At 42.0% G+C, this 16,971-nt stretch overlaps 1 protein-coding gene and 1 long non-coding RNA gene across 4 annotated transcripts; one reads left to right on the top strand and one right to left on the bottom strand.

Moving 5' to 3' along the window:
• LOC144699819 (uncharacterized) lies at positions 1 to 12,297 on the top strand. 3 transcript variants are annotated; one of them, XM_078571102.1, is made up of 8 exons: positions 2 to 123; positions 2,296 to 2,361; positions 3,241 to 3,360; positions 5,418 to 5,541; positions 7,409 to 7,433; positions 8,612 to 8,768; positions 9,281 to 9,448; positions 11,396 to 12,297. In XM_078571102.1, the coding sequence occupies exons 1-8, from the start codon at positions 115 to 117 to the stop codon at positions 12,128 to 12,130; spliced, it is 1,404 nt and encodes a 467-aa protein (XP_078427228.1). In that variant the 5' UTR covers positions 2 to 114; the 3' UTR covers positions 12,131 to 12,297. The 3 variants fall into 3 exon arrangements, with proteins under 3 accessions (XP_078427231.1, XP_078427228.1, XP_078427229.1); XM_078571105.1 differs by lacking the exon at positions 9,281 to 9,448 and having other exon boundaries at positions 1 to 123; XM_078571103.1 differs by lacking the exon at positions 2,296 to 2,361 and having other exon boundaries at positions 44 to 123.
• On the bottom strand, positions 11,779 to 15,784 carry LOC144699824 (uncharacterized). The gene is made up of 2 exons (XR_013580633.1): positions 13,483 to 15,784; positions 11,779 to 12,355 (listed from the first exon to the last, which is right to left on the bottom strand). It is a non-coding gene; the product is annotated as an uncharacterized LOC144699824 (long non-coding RNA).
• Between the last annotated feature and the right edge of the window lie 1,187 nt (positions 15,785 to 16,971).

The following is a 16,971-nucleotide window of genomic DNA, read 5'->3' as shown; positions in this document are numbered from 1 at the left end:
CTTGGCCGCGATCCTTACTTTTTTAAAATTCGATCAAAGGATAGCGAATTAACCTCAAAGAGCTTCACTGACAACCTTCTCTCTTCCAAAAAAAGAACGCCTGTTTAAGACAAAATGGCCGAGGTAAGTTTCTGGGGCTCTCACAACAAATAATTGTTTTGCTTCACAAATGAATGCAAAAATAAACCTGTAAATTTGTCCCGTAAATTTGTAATTTCCCGGAAGGAAAAAAAAACCAGTTCGGACCAGCACTCTTATTTCCCAGTTTTTACTGGTGTTCCAATTTAAGGTCTACAAGACCAGTTCAGACCAGTGTTTTTATTTCCCACAGCAGGTCTGACAGCATCTGAGGAGGAGAGAAACAGAGTTAACGTTTCCAGTCCCTTGGACTCCAAACGTTAACTCTGTTTCTCTCTCTGCAGATTCTGCCAGACCTGCTGAGATTTTCCAGCATTTTCTGTTCTTGTTTCAGATTTCCAGCATCCGCAGTATTTTACCTTTATTCTTATTTCCCAGTTTTACTGGTGTTCCATTTTAAGGTATACAAGACCAGTTCGGACCAGTAATCTTATTTCCCAGTTTTTACTGCTTTTTCTTTCTGGGTTAGTAGCAGTGAGGACATTCGGTGATGCAATTTCCAATTAAAGGTGCTCTTTCCACCTGTGGCCTAAGTAATTCTCATTCTTTTAAAATAATCTTTACTTTCAGATATGTTTTTGCTAACTTCCTTTCCTCATGGTGCTGGGTCATGGTTCCATGCTCGCCAGGTAACCTCTGGTATGTTGGCCAAATTCATCTTCAGTTCTCAGCTTGAAGGCAACCCATCTTCACCCAACCCAACCCACAGCACCGTGATCTCCACCATGGGTTGGGGAGGGCAAGGAGACAGGCCCCAAACCCACCCCAGCCGGGAAGGGGATCAAATCCCGTGCTGTTGGTACTGATCTGATCCACACAGGCTATCCAGCCAACTGAGCCAGCCAGCTTCACAAGGTGTCTGTGTGGCAACACACTTTTACATGCATGTTGTAGCCTGGAGCTATGGATAGTCATGGGAGAGGCTCCAATTTTCTTCCCATCACATGGCTGACCGAGAATCTCTCCCATTCTTACCACCTGTCATTGCTGTGTGTTGGGAGGGTACTTGACCTGTTTGGCTGCATCATGAATGCACCTTCCTTGGTGTGGTCCAATTAACAGCAGAATATTCAATCACTGCACTTCACACAACGTGCACACACATGGATCACTTAGATGACAATCGGCAGCAAGGGTTTCTCCCTCCCTACCTCCAGGTTTCTAGGGCCAGTTTTAAACCTGAGATATTCCTAGCCTTCCTGGCATGGCCATTTACTGGAGTCACCCACCAGTGGAAAAAAGCTTCTCTCTTCCCTATCTGTACTATGACACTCTTATCTCTGAGTCAGAGAGTTGTAGGCACAAGTCCCTACTCCAAACTTGAATGCAAAAATCCAGGCTGCCACTCCAGTGCTGCCCTGTCAATGATAATCTCTTTCAGATGAGACGTTAAGACAATGCCATGACTATTCTGTCTGTTAGAAGTAAAAGATCCCATACGCTATATTGAAGAAGAGCAGGGTCATCTTGGTGTGTTACAATGTCTATCCCTCCATCAACATCACATTGCTGTTGTGGGAGCTTGCTGTGTGCAAATTGGCAGCAGTAGTTAATGCATTAATAAAGGGGCTGCATTGACTGTAAAGTGCTTTAGGTTGTTCTGAGGTCATGAAAGGTGCTACATAAAGTGCACATCTTTCTTCATTCCAAAATCCAAGAAAACTCAATCAAATCACCACTTAACCTTCTATGTTCCAGTGAAGACAAGCCTAGTTTGTATAATCTCTCCTCAGAATGTAACCCTTGAAGTCCTGGTAGCATCCTGGTGAGTCCGTGGTGCGATCCTTCCAAGGTAGTATATCTTTTCCAAGGAGGTGAGGTGCCCAAGTACGCAGTATGGCAGATATGGTCGAACTAGGAATTTGTATCGCTGCAGCAGAATTCCCTTCCTTTTAAATTCTAACACTTTGCATTTGGAGATGGGACTGTGGGATGCTGGACTTCCCTGAAAATCCCACTAGTTATTCCCAGCACAGATTAACAATGATAATGCTGTTAGCGGGCCCAGGAGCACCATTTTAACATAGCAATAAACCTAGGAAAATGACACAACATCAATGGGATTAAATCCAAAGAGAGCTTTAAATGAGTAGTGAGCCCTATGGACTGAGGTGCTTTTGATATTTCTCCCACTGATTATATATATTTTTACTACAGAGAAATGATTACCAACCAGAAGACATTGACTGTTTTTTCTTTCAATACCAGACTCACTGTGAGGAAGTAAGTTTTATTCAGCTCTTTGTTGAATTAAATTACCAGAATATTTCTTTAGTATGTTGAAACTTTCACTGAGTGTATCTTTGATTTTTTAAAATTTGTTTTTATAAGGGAAATGCTGGCAAGACCCTGCCTGTTGCCCATTCCTATACCCTGAAAAGGAGCCTTTGATTCGAACAACTGCGTTATGTTCAGTGCTGCTGTTCACACAATGGCATCACTGATCTTTTAACAATTACTTACAACTGCAGGAGTTTACGAGAATACATAGGAATCCATGAATAGTCAACCACATAATATGGGACTGGAGCACTCCAGACTTCAAAGAGCCAGATGACCTCCTTCTATGCTGTACTGTTCTGTGATGCCATAACCTCTGCCTCCAACACATTAACCCCCTTCGTATTTTGAATAAACCCATTTTTTTTTCTTGTTCAGGTATTTATCCAGTTCATTTTGAAGGTGACTGCAGAATTTGCATCCACCACCCTATCAGACTGCATTCCAAACCCTAACCATTCGTTGCTTTAAAAAATTCTCTTATTTTATAACTCAGTGATTAGAACTACTAAACCATGTACTTCCGTGAATCCAAATAATTTATGTGCTCTGTAAATTAAGAATTGTTTAATATTCTGTACATTTCTCAGATTCTGTGCTATAATATTCAATATACACAATGTATGGTTGTGTACTCATTGAAAAAAATGCCTGTTCATTTTCGAAGCTGAAAAATAAATATGTAATTAAAAATGTTCAAATTAAATTTGCTTTATACCACTTCCTATTAAACAGGGTACATTTGAAGCAGATTTTCCAGCTGGGAGTATTGTTTTCATGTTTCAGTGTTTAATCTTAAACTTCTTATATGTGATTTGACAGGAGCAATGTCGATTTCTACATAGAGAGAGCTGCAAGTCATCACAAGATGTCTGTCAAGTGTGGCATGAGCAAAATGGGTGCAAAAACTATTCCTGCCCCCAAAAACATTTAAATCGAGAGGTACAGCATGATTTTTTTTTTTGTTAAAATCTATATACAATTTGAACCTGTGTTCTTTTTAAAGATGTTTTATTTTGGGCCTCTATTTTAAACTTTCCATCATTGGCGCCTTCAGCTGCCAAGAGCTAAGCTCTGCAATTCTGTCCCTATACCTCTCTGCCACTCTACCCCTCCTTCCTCTTTTAAGATGCACCTTCAAACTTTGACCAAGGCCTGAATTTTTCAGCCAGCGGGCGGGCTCGGTGGGAGTGGGCGGGGGTGGTTGCAGAGCCAATCACCGCCCTCGACTGGCTCCGCGCCGCCATTTTACGCAGGCGGGCCAATTAATAAGAAGCGAGCTGTAGCGCTCAGCGCTACCTGTGCGGGCGGGGGGAGGAGAGCTCTTTTGCACATGTGTGCGAAAGAGCGCTTCAATCTCCCTGAGGCACGGAGCTGCCTCAGGGAGATTGAATCACTATTGAGGTTATTAAATAAATGGATTAAAAATTTATTTAAACATGTCCCATCATGTGACTGTGTCACATGAGATGGGACATGTTTTTATATCTAGGGAAATTTTTTTATTTAATTAATAAAAGCTTTAGGAAACCTCATCCTGCCCGTGGATGAGGTTCCATGAAAAATGCAAAGGCCGCCTGGGCTCTTCGCCTGCCTCCCCGCCGACCTTAAGGTTGGACGGGCAGCTCAGTTTATTGGTTAAATTAATTTTTAAATGGCCTTAATAGGCCTTTGACAGTTTGGCAGGCGCGCAACCGACTGGGCTGCGCACCCGCCAAACTGAAAACCTAAATGACGCGCTGTGATGTTGGGACGCCCGCCTGACGTCACCACGTGTCATTTTACGCGTCGGCGAGTGGGCCCCAGCCCCGCTCACCGACAGAAAAATCCTGCCCCTGGAATTCCTTCCCTAACAGCACATTGGGTGTACATAGACTGTAGAGGTCCAAGAAGACACCACCATCTTCTCAAGGACCATTAGGGATGGGCAAACAACGCTGGCCTAGCCAGGGATGCTCACATCCTATGAATGAATAAAACTATTGCACAGCACCAAAATTAATTTCATGAAAAAAGAACATTAAACTTACGAATGCGGAGCCTGTGAATTTTACACGCTGCTTGAGGATGAGCCAGTGGTAGGCACATGTAGTGGGGATCAATAGGTGAAATACTAACCTAAGTCAAAGTGGAATCCTGGGGGTTAACATTGACCAGAAACTGAACTGGACTAGCCATATAAATACTCTGGCAACAAGAGCAGGGCAATGGCTGCGAATCCTGTGGCGAATAACTCACCTACTGACTCCCCAAAGCCTTGCACTGTCTGCAAGGCACAAGTTAGGAATATGAGGGAATGCTCTCCACTTGCCTGGATGAGTGTAGCTCCAACAACACTTAAGAAGCTTGACACCATCCAGGTCAAGGGCAGCCTGCTTGATTGACACCACATCCACAAACATTCACTCCCTCCGCCACCGATGCACAGTGGCAGTAGTGTGTGCCATCTACAAGATGCAGTGCAGGAATTCACCAGGCCTCCTTAGAAAGCACCTTCCAAACCCACAACCACTACCATCTATTAGGACAAGAGCAGCAGATACGTAGGAACACCACCACATGAATATTCCCCTCCAAGCCACTCACCATCCTGACTTGGAAATATCTCACCGTTCCTTCACTGTCACTGGGTCAAAACCCTGGAACTCCCTCCCTAACAGCACTGTGGATGTACCTACACCACATGGACTGCAGCGGTTCAAGAAGGCAGCTCACCATCACCTTCTTAAGGGCAATTAAGGATGGGCAATAAATGCTGGCCCAGCCAGCGACACCCATATCCCATGAATGAATAAAAAAGATGTTAATGATGCCAAACAGCTGTTGTTGCACTGTTGCTAAGAGGAAGAAACAGCAAATGTACAGTTTGTGTCAGTAAACACTGATACCAGCACACATGGGCATGAAAGTGATATAAATCATGAAGTTACTTATTTGGTAATTGGATTTGTTTCTAGGGGAGGGCTAGTGTGAAACAGTAAATGATTGTATGTTCGCAGACCCTGAAAAGGTACTTCTTATGCGACCAAGAGAATCCAAATGATTGCTGTAAGCGGCCAAACTGCCATAGGTACCATGAAAAAGTTAGCAATGTGGATGGATTTTACCGTTCTGCAAATGAAGGTACTGCTGTATATGTATATATTTATGTACTAGCCCTTTAATTTGATGGATCAATTTGATTTATCACAGTAGTTAGCAGAAAGTAAACCTTTCCTGCCATTCTCCAGCATTTACTCAGATATACTTGGAAACCAGACAATCCAGCTCAATCAAAGCTCTGTTGCTTGTATTCTGTCCTTCAGAAGGCCCTCCTCACTATCACTTGTATCCTTGCTGACCTACACTGACTCAAATGTAATATTATCCTTCTGTTTAAATCTCTCCATTCTCTCACCCCTCCCTATCAGTGTAACCTTCTCCTGCCCTGCACCTCCATTCCCTCAAAATCTCTGTTCCTTTGACTCTGGCCTCTTGTTCATCCTTTTCCTCCATTTGCCCCAGTATTGGCGGCTGTGCTTTCAGCCACCCAGGCCCAATTGTTTGTGATTCATTCCCTAAACCTCTTCACCCACCTCTCCTCCTTTAAGACTCTGCTTAAAACCTTGTGTCTTTGACCAGGTTTTCGGTTACACATCCTAATCTCTCCTTCTAACTTGGCATCCCTTTCCGCACATTTCTGTGAAGCATCTTGGTATGTTTTTTCATGTTAAAGACTCCATATAATTGTGAGTTGTCAGAACTATTCTTTTGCACAAGACATCTTAGAAACAACTAAAATTCTACTTTCTAATATATATCTGACTGATATCCAATACCTTGCTAATAAATCATGAACAAAGTGCCTGCCTTAATATAATGCAAATAAATTCAAAATGGCAAGAGTGGCCTTGTAATATAAATGCATTTAACTGGATAGTCACATGTTAACATCATACCTGCCGCTCCAATATTATTCATTCTCAGCTGGCTTTGGCTTTGTGTGTTACAGATCACTCAGGGTGTCTGATTTGTTGTTCCAACATGCATGTTATAGTCTAGAACTATGGCTAATGATGGGAAAGGCTCCAACTTCCATTCCGTCATTTGGCTAACCAGGAATCAGCTGGCTGTATCAAGCACCATTTGGCAGGCTCCATCACAGATTCCATGATGGGATAGGAAGCACTGACATTGTCTGCCCTGCAAGCTTTATCTAGCACCACCCAGCTGGCCACAGAGCTACATGGACTGTGGTCATAGATAGCTCCATGGTCTACTCTATCCTACCTCACAGAGTTTAATATTGAATATCTGTGATTTTAAAAAATTATTATTCATTCATACTGCCTAGGCCAGCACTTAATGCCCCTCCCCCTGTCTTTGTTCAGAAGTATTTAAGACCACATTATTGTGGACCTGGAGTCACATAAAGGACATTAGTAAACCAGATCGATATTTATGACAGTCGGCAATGGTTTCATGCAGATTTTTGTTTAGTTCAAATTTCACCATCTGCTGTGGCAGGATTCAAACCCAGGTCCCCAGAGCATTAACCTGGATCTCTGGATTACTAGTCTAGCAACGATACCACTATGCCACTGCTTCCCCCTCCCCAGATTGCAGGTCAGAAGTATCTTTTGCCTTTGAGGATGGTCGTCTTTTGACAAATGTTGCTCTTGGACATCATTTTTATGAACATTCAATCTCACTTGATGCATCATAGAGGATTATTTGTTTCATTTTCTAGGCAGGGGTGGAACATCACAAGGTGAATATCACATGTTATAATTCCTGTATTGAAATTTTGTTCTTAGTTGTAAGGAATGTTTGTGTATCTATCATGTTTTAGATTGAATATTAATGCTACAAGGACACCAATGAATAGCATTTATCAGTAAAACTTATTAGATCCAGGTTTAATTTGAATATATTTGATATGTTGGTAGAAATTACTCAGAGTAAACTCATGGAATATTGATCACTAATACAATCTGTTTTATCTTCCTAGTTCCGGTGTTAGCTGAAGAGAGAAGGTGAGAAGGTTCACTATTTATATCTGTTTGATTTTCCAGTTTTCAATGTAAACAGATTAGTTTATAATATCTGCTATAATACAGTGCTGTGGTGAATGTTTTAAATGGCAATGCAAAAGTATTGTTTGGGGTGGTCAAACTTGCCAAACCTGATGTGATAATGCAAATTATTCCAAAACTGGTCATCATATCACAAAAATATCGCATTCTGCAAGTCGACAGCCCCTTCCTCGTTAGTGATAAAGGTGGTCTTCTTCTAAAATAGGCTGCTATATATGTTCCTTTACACTGATTGCACCTTTGACAATCTTTTCTGGTCTGTTATTGAAGGCTGCTTTTCCTGATGTTAATTTGCAGGCTATAGTAAATATTGTTTTGTATGATTTGGCTCCTTGGGCAATCTCACAATAGTCCAAGAGTCTGCAGATAAAAATGGAAACTTAGCAAGCCAGGAAATCAGATAGAACACAAGACCAAACGAGATATAGCTAATTACTGCCATCAGAACCCTCAAAATAAGATTGCAGCCTTGAAATTTCTTGCAGTTGTTTGTTTTATTTCGGTAACATATACTGCAGAAGAAACAGGAGTAGTTTTATTCTATTTTGAGTCTGATTTGTCATGGTAGATATTGTAGAATGGTTGCAGCATAGAAGGAGGCCATTCAGCCCATCATGTCTGTGCCAGTTCTCTGTAAGAGCAACTCAGATAGCCCACTTCCCCGCCCTTCCCCAGAATCTGTCTCCACCACACTCTCGGACAGGGCATTCCTGATCCTAACCCCTCGCTGGGTAAAATGTTTTTCTTCGTGTGGCTGTTGTTTCTTTTGCTAATCACCTTAAATTGGTGCCTTCTGGTTCTTGACCCTTCCACCAATAGGAACAGTTTCTTCCTATTTAATCTGTCCAGACTCCTCATGATTTTGAGCACTTCTATCAAATTTCCTCCTAAACTTCTCTTCTCCAAGGAGAACAACCCAGCTTCCACAATCAATGTGCACCATATTGTTTATGCATGCTGATGCCCACACTGAAGGGTGAACTATGAGGTAAATAAGTGATGATTACAGTTAATTACTATGAAGTAATGTATTCAGTGTATTACTTAATAAAATAGTGTTACCCATGCAACTTTTTCCTGCTGAATGATGCAGAGTTCTGTGTTTTCTCTTTCATCAGAATTGAATGTAATAACTTTATGGAAAGAAACTTCACACAGACACAGATCTCTCTGAAAAGCGCAAGCCAGTTTATAAAAATAGCTGTGAAATTCATTCAGCGTGCTGTTCAAGACAGGAGGCTGTCTGGGGACAGAGGGAAACAATACATAAAAGAGGTTTTGTTCTTGTTTTATAGTCACAATAGTAAAGTTTAGAAGGATAAAGCTCCTGTGTTTATTAGCACTGCATAACTGACATTGTACTAATTAGCACTGAAAAAGTATTTTGCTGGTTATTTTCTGTACTTCTTCCAAATTAGCAGTTTTCTCATCAAAAATGTGCTTGAATTTAAACCAAAACAATAGATCCTATTTGGACATTTTCATTGATTTCAGTGTAATTTTAATGGTCAGAATTTTAAATCATTATAACTTTTGTTGATATATTTTCATTGCCTGTAAATCTCAGAAAATTTAACTTTGCATGTTTATGAAATTTGGACTTGCTATTGTATTTTTAACCTTGACGAGAGTTGGACAATTTAGTTTTTTAGCACAGTTTCTTCCAACATTTCTTGCACCTATTGCAGAACTGAAATACAGTTCTGTGCTCCAACCTCGTCTTGTCTTATAACAGAACCCAAAGAGTTGCTTGTCCTCACTGAGATTTGTCATCCTTAATTTTGCAGATACTGCATACTATTCTGTTTTTATGTCATATCAACAACCCTTCTTTTGAACCAAAAGACATATTGGAAGAATCATTGGAACTCTGGTCATGCAAGCTTCCAGATGTGTTTGAACAGTACAAAACACATCTTCCAACTCGACCACCTTACACAATTCTACTTGAAATAGTGAGTAAAAGTGACACCAACCCGTGCATTTACTGGTCCGTAACTTCCGCGCTCCCCAGTGTCGGATTTGGGGGCCACCCCAAAGATGCACTGGGGTATCCCTCTGGCAAGTTCCCAGGTAAGGGTTTGCACGGCAATTGCCCAGAAGTTCACACTTCCTCTGGACAATTGTGCTGCGCTGGGAACCATCCGAAAATGCAATTTAAATTGCAAGCTTCGATGGCTCGGCCGGGGTTATACCAATAGTTACCCAGAAGTAGAAGAATTAAAACCTCTCCTAACTTCTGGGTAACTATCATAAAGACCCAGACCGATCACACGGGAGGACTTCCCCACACCCCTGGCCCCACAACCCCCTTGACCTCAGACTGCCCCCCACCCCCCCCCAACCTTGGAACCCCCCACCCGACCTCAGATCCCCCCCAACCCCCCACTTCGGACCTGCCACCCTGACCTTGGACACCCCCGCCCCCCACCGACCTCTGAACGCCCGAACCTCCCCCGCCCCCCCCCCCGACCTCCAGAAGCCCCCAACCTCTGGCCCCCTCCCCAATCTCCAGCCCACCCCCGACTGGCCCTCCCCCTCCCCCTGGCCTTCAGACCCCCCCCCCCCCCCCCCCCCCACCCCCCGCCTCCCCAACCCAACTTCCGGCCCCCCAACCCACTCACCCCGACCTCTGAACGGCCCCCCACCCCCAGACCTCAGACCCCCCCCCACCCCCCAATTGCAAAATATTCTTAGCAGATTTTTATTACGTCCAATGACATAGTAAGTGGGCGACGTATTTTCTTCGTACTACCGTTCTGATTGCATTGTGACCAGCCCTGGTTCAGATCACAGACCAGCACTAGTGACTCAAAGTCATTTTGTAGAGAAAAAAATGAAACTGTCTGGATGTGTGCTGGATATCTTTTAAAGTGAGAGATAATCCTATTGCAAGGTACCAGCAAGGAATAATGATGTACCAAATAGAGTACATGAACTGATATGCATGTTGAGTGAGGCTACTGAGCTTTTTTGTTTATAGCTGATGTGAAACACAATTGGCCAGAATTTCTTGTGAAAATAACATCCAGTGGTACTCATTGTTATTTATGGGTAAATGTTACAATTTCAGGCAAAGATCAGATGAGCAAATAAATGTGCATATCCAAAAGTTGCTGTCTCAATTCCCCTACTGTGCTATTAGTTTAGCAAAAACCACACCTCGCCCTTAACCTCCCTTTTTTTCTTGGCATCTTGATGTATTTTGATATTAATTACCCATTAAAATCGTCACAGCAAGTTAAATCTAGTGTAAGAAACCTTTTAACAATGTGATAGTTATTACAAGTGAAGGTATCCTCTTAGCTATGTGATAAGTATTAATGACTAACAATCAACCCCTCTGGCACTGAAAGTTAACGAGATGTTTTGTTTGGATTTTGCAAGCGGAGGCTGGTTGAGATTAGTTTGCACTCTGCCAAGTACGAACAGCCTAAGGAACATGTTGTTTGATTCAATCAGCCAATCATGGAAATATCACATTAATGTGAAGAGAAGTAGAGCGATCCTCTTAGGTCAGGGCTCATCAGTGGTGCAGAGTAGTGGAAGCTTACTTAGCAACATAACTAGGCGCGCATGACATTGGGCAGCTGTGAAACTCCAGTGCAAACATCCAACATTTTTATGGACACTAAAGTAATGAAAAATGATTATTTCATTAATCATTCAACAATGCTTCTGTTGAACTACCGTGATGTTAGCCTAGAAATTAGTTTGCTATAGTAGCCCCATGAATGCTCTCTACTGCGTTCAGAGCAGAGGTTCTAACCTATTTCAAATAAACTAATTTAAAATAGTGGACAGGTGAATGTTAGATAAACATGTTAAGTGTTTCCCCACTAATATTGGGAACACATATTTTGAGAATATTGCAAGCTAAGAATTTTCTTTTCATTTCTCAGGTGGTTGACTACGAGGAATCAGACAATATTGAAAGAATTTTAAATTTGCTGTCGAAACTAAATAAGAATATGATTGTGGAACAAAATAGTCAAGAAGACAGTAGGTGTGGGAATGGACTTTGTTTTGTATCAACAGTTATCAGCTGCTGTTTCTTCCAGGACTTGGACAGCAATACAAAAACTGACAATTATTTTGGTGCCTCAGTTTCATGCTTTGGAAAACATCAGAAACAACTCATGATAGACATATTGTGCTACCACACATGGAATGAAGACATTAGCCTGGCAGTATGTACGGCTTTAGAAGATCACCCACAGGCTATTGCGTTGCGCCCTCAGGTGCATTCTATTGCTTACCCAATGAGGGATAATCTCAACAGACCAAGAGGAGTGCGCATAGCCAATGGTAAACATCAACTACATACTCCCATACCACCTTGTAGAAAATGCCTAGACCTGTTCCCAGACATAGGAAATGATCTACAACAAAGAAACAATGCCCATCCATTTTGGCCATATGGGAATTGTGCTGAGGTAGAATCTTTAAACAGGCTTCTGAATGCCCATAGGGACATTTCCAGGAGAGAAGCTGCTCCTCCAGAGGATAAGTTCACTTGGGAATCTCTTAAAAATAAAAGAAAAGGAAGACTTGTACATAACCTAAAATTATTCAAGTTTCATTTGGGAAATAAGCTTTTATTTTATAGACCTTCTGAACTACAGAATATAGCTTAATGCTGGTTGGTTTAATGTGCAAGCGCTTTGTGATTCTTAATTTTCAACATGCAGCTCACAAATTGACAAACATTAATATTGCAGTAATAACGATGTTCAGATGTTTGGAGTACTCTTATTACTGTAGTATTTGGCTGCTGTGACTAAAATAAACAGTTAAATTTAAACTTTAGGGTAAAATTGACATACGCATTAAATACAAAAAGCTAAAAGCTACTGCAGATGCTGGAAATCCAAAACAAAAACAGAATTACCTGGAAAAACTCAGCAGGTCTGGCAGCATCGGTGGAGAAGAAAACAGTTGATGTTTCGAGTCCTCATGACCCTTCGGCAGAACTGAAGTATAGTTAGGAGAGAGGTGAAATATAAGCTGGTCTAAGGTGGGGGGCGGGGGGAGAGAGAAGTTGAGGGTGGGGTGGTTGTGGGGACAAGCAAGCAGTGATAGGAGCAGATAATCAAAAGATGTCACAGACAAAAGGATCAAAGAGGTGTTGAAGGTGGTGATATTATCTAAGAAAAGTGCTAATTAAGAATGGATGGCAGGATACTCAAGGTACAGTTGCCCCTTCACTTCCTCTCTCCTCACTGTCCAAGGGCCCAAACACTCCTTTCAAGTGAAGCAGCATTTCACTTGCATTTCCCCTAACTTAGTCTACTGCATTCGTTGCTCCCAATGCGGTCTCCTCTACATTGGAGAGACCAAACGCAAACTGGGCGACCGCTTTGCAGAACACCTGCGGTCTGTCTGCAAGAAAGACCCAAACCTCCCTGTCGCTTGCCATTTTAACACTCCACCCTGTTCTCTTGCCCACATGTCTGTCCTTGGCTTGGTGCATTGTTCCAGTGAAGCCCAACGCAAACTGGAGGAACAGCACCTCATCTTCCGACTAGGCACTTTACAGCCTTTCGGGCTGAATACTGAATTCAACAACTTTAGATCTTAAACTCCCCCTCCCCCCATCCCCACCCCGTTTCTTCCCCCTCCCTTTACATAGATTCTTCTTTTCCCACCTATTTCCATTATTTTTAAATCTACAACTAATACTTTGTTAGTCTTTCCACCCCACCCCCACTAGAGCTGTACCTTGAGTATCCTGCCATCCATTCTTAATTAGCACTTTTCTTAGATAATATCACCACCTTCAACACCTCTTTGATCCTTTTGTCTGTGACATCTTTTGATTATCTGCTCCTATCACTGCTTGCTTGTCCCCACAACCACCCCACCCTCAACTTCTCTCTCCCCCCGCCCCCCACCTTAGACCAGCTTATATTTCACCTCTCTCCTAACTATACTTCAGTTCTGCCGAAGGGTCATGAGGACTCGAAACATCAACTGTTTTCTTCTCCACCGATGCTGCCAGACCTGCTGAGTTTTTCCAGGTAATTCTGTTTTTGTTTTACAAATTAAATAGTTGTTTGATATTACAAAATTTGAACATCACTAGTCAAAAGACACATGTTGTCAAAGCTTTTCGTCTTGCACTCATCATGACAAGGTGTGTGCGCTGCCTGCAGCACTACACGGGCATGGGTTAATCATGGATGAGCTGGGTTTTTTCTTCATCTTCATTTCAAACCAAAATCACTGATTTGAAAGGTGCAGCGCAGTGTGCACATTGAAACGATAGCTGCGCCTCCAAATTAAACTCATGTTTAACAAATCACACAGAACATGTATAACTGGCTTGTCCCATCCCTCACTTGGAGACTCGCAATACAGATTGTTACAAAATGTAACCAGCTGAGCTGAAACATTCTTCTCTGAGTGAAGCTGGCTTCCAAACTATTTTGTACCAATAAAGAATTTTGAGAAGACAATAACCAAGCTAATTATTGGGCAAGTCACCGATTAAACCTATACTTTAAACGGTGACTTATTATACTTTATAATAATTATTTTAAAAGGCTATATCTTTAAGGTAAGTGCTACCTCTACTGCCAAGTTTCTATTTTTTCTGATGGAATCGATTGAGTTTATTGTGTAGTACTAAACTGTACAGATTTATTTATTTTGCTACTATGAATCAATATCTCAGTTTGAATTTTGTAATATTTCTGTAATTAATGGAGAACCAAAATAGAATGGCTGGGCACTCAAAAGTGTCAACTTGCTCTGTTTCTGACAAGGACATTCCAGCATTCACTTTCTCTCTTTTGGGTTGGCGCAGTAAGCATCTTGTTAGGAAAACTGATTGCACTCGCCTGTGCTGTTTGTGACCTGACTGTTACACCTAATTAAAAAGAACTTTTGCTGTATCTTGTGTTTTTCATGTTAATTAGTACAAATACATTAATTCTGTGTTGGAATTCTTTAATTGTTACATTTTCAATGTTCAATAATTCATCAGGACAGTATGCAGTTTTAAAAGCAGGTAGGATTTTCCAACAACTCTTTGACCACTTAAGGTTCACCAGAACCATCCCTTAAATCTTTGTGGCACCTATAAGCATTCTTATCTCTTCTCTAATTACAAGACAATGAGAATGTAGTAAAGACAAAACAAAACACGCAGAAGTGTTGGATTGACCTGCAAAATGTTCTGAAATATCAAGGTTTTTAATCCATTTTGTGTACCAGGAGGTGATGGAGACTGAGCTTCAAGTTTACTTTTTGAATTTGAGCTTAAGTGCAGGATATACCATGTCTTTCTCTGAATTGTAGGAAAGAAGAGCAAGGAGAAGCAATATAAAATATATCACACAATTCTGAAGGGGGCACATTTGATTCATTTACATAAAGCTTTGAAGGTTGCAGGACAGATTGAGAAAGTGGTTAGTAAGGCATACGGGATCCTGGGCTTTATAAATGGAGGTATAGTGTACAAGAGCTAGGAAGCTATGTTGAGCTTTTATTAACCACCAGTTCGGCCTCAACTAGAGTATTGTGTCCAATTCCTTGCACCATACTTTAGGAATAATGTGAAGACATTTGAGAGTGTGCAGAAAAGATTTACAAGACTGGTTCAAGGGATGACAGACTTCAGTTACATAGATTGGAGAAGCTGGAATTGTTCTTACAGGAGAGGAGGTTGAGAAGAGATTTGATAAGAGTGTTCAAAACTATGAGGGGTCCAGACAGAATAGATGGAAACTGTTCCCATTGATGGAAGGTTTACCAGAGGGCACTAATTTAAGGTGATTGACAAAGGAACATAAGGAAAAACTTTAATGCAGCAAGTAGTTAGGATCTGGAATGCACTGCCTGAGAGTGTGGTGGAGGCAGATTTAATCAGGACTTTCAAAAGAGAATTGGATAAGCATCAGAAGAGAGAAAAATTGTAGGACTATGGGGAAAGGGTGGGGGAGTGGGACTAGCTGATTACTCTTGCAGAGAGCCAGTACAGACACAAAGGGCTGAATGTTCTCCTGTGCTGTATTCATTCTATGAACTTGGGCAGTCTTCACCCAATTTATTTTCATTCATTGGATTTGGGCTTCACCAGCAAGGCCAGCATTTATTACTCATCCTTAATTGCTCATAAGAAGGCGATGGTGAGACACATTCTTAGATTGCTGTAGTTCATGTCCATGAAACCTCAATGAGGACAAGACCAGAACACAAAACTACCTGGACTGTAGCACAAGTTGGCACTCTTTGGGAGAGAGGCCATAAATATGGCTTGTATGAGAACCAGAAACAATCACATTTTTATGATATTCTTTCACGGACTGTGGGTGTCACTGGCTGGGCCAGCATTTTTATTGCCCTTCCCTAATTGCCCTTGAGAAGGTGGTGGCGAGGTGCCTTCTTGAACTGCTGCAGCCCATGAGGTGTATGTACACCCACAGTGCTGTTAGGGAAGGAGTTCCAGGATTTTGACCCGGCGACAATGAAAGTACGGCGATATATTTCCAAATTGAGATGGTGTGTGGCTTGGAGGGGAACGTGTAGGTGGTGGTGTTTCCATGTATCCTCTGTCCTTGTCCTTTTAGGAGGTAGAGAGTGCAGGTTTGGAAGGTGCATCTTTGGTCCATCAAATTTACCTTTTTATTCAACTTAGTGCCAGTGATTCCCAGTGTGTCGGTAAGGTGCAACTGATGGCAACTTCAAAGTTAACTCACCAGATTTTCTAAAGCCACTGGAAGACCCTGCGAAAAGAAAACTGATCTTGGGGCATTCCTGGCTGGTATGTTTCAACTGAACCATCATCAGTGATTTTCTTAAACATCAATTGTTCAAGCAAAATGATATAAATGTGTAATCCCTGCCTCATGACACTGAAATTCTGCAAATTGTTTACTTCGTGTGTGGATAAACTCAGTGCCAAGAATCATCATCCTCAGTCAGGTCTAAACTTGCAACTAGCTGGTTACCAGTGTGTTGGCTGCAGTGGTTTATTACAACCATTGCTTTTTAAAAATTCATTCACGGGATGTGGGCATCGCTGGCTGTGCCAGCATTTATTGCCCATCCCCAGTTGCCCTTGAGAAGATGGTAGTGAACTGCCTTCTTGAACTGTTGCAGTCCATGTGGTGTAGGTACACCCACAGTGCTGTTAGAGTGGGAATTCCAGGATTTTGACCCAATGACAGTGAAGGAACTGCAATATATTTCCAATAGGTGGTGTGTGACTTGGAGGGGAACTTCCAGGTGGTGGTGTTCCCATCTACCTGCTGCCCTTGCCCTTCTAGATGGTTGTGGTTGTGGGTTTGGAAGGTGCTGTCCAAGGAGCCTTGGTGAATTCCTGCACTGCATCTTGTAGATGGTACACACTGCTGCTACTGTGTGTCGGTAGTGGAGGGAGTGAATGTTTGTGGGTGTGGTGCCAATCGAGCGGGCTGCTTTGTCCTGGATGGTGCCAAGCTTCTTGAGTGTTGCGGAAACTGCACTCATCCAG

The sequence above is a fragment of the Cetorhinus maximus genome, chromosome 24 (genome assembly GCF_964194155.1).
Source record: "Cetorhinus maximus chromosome 24, sCetMax3.hap1.1, whole genome shotgun sequence".
NCBI classification, from domain to species: domain Eukaryota; kingdom Metazoa; phylum Chordata; class Chondrichthyes; order Lamniformes; family Cetorhinidae; genus Cetorhinus; species Cetorhinus maximus.
The sequence above is the reverse complement of the archived record's forward strand: the minus strand, read 5'-3'. Positions and strand labels throughout refer to the sequence as shown.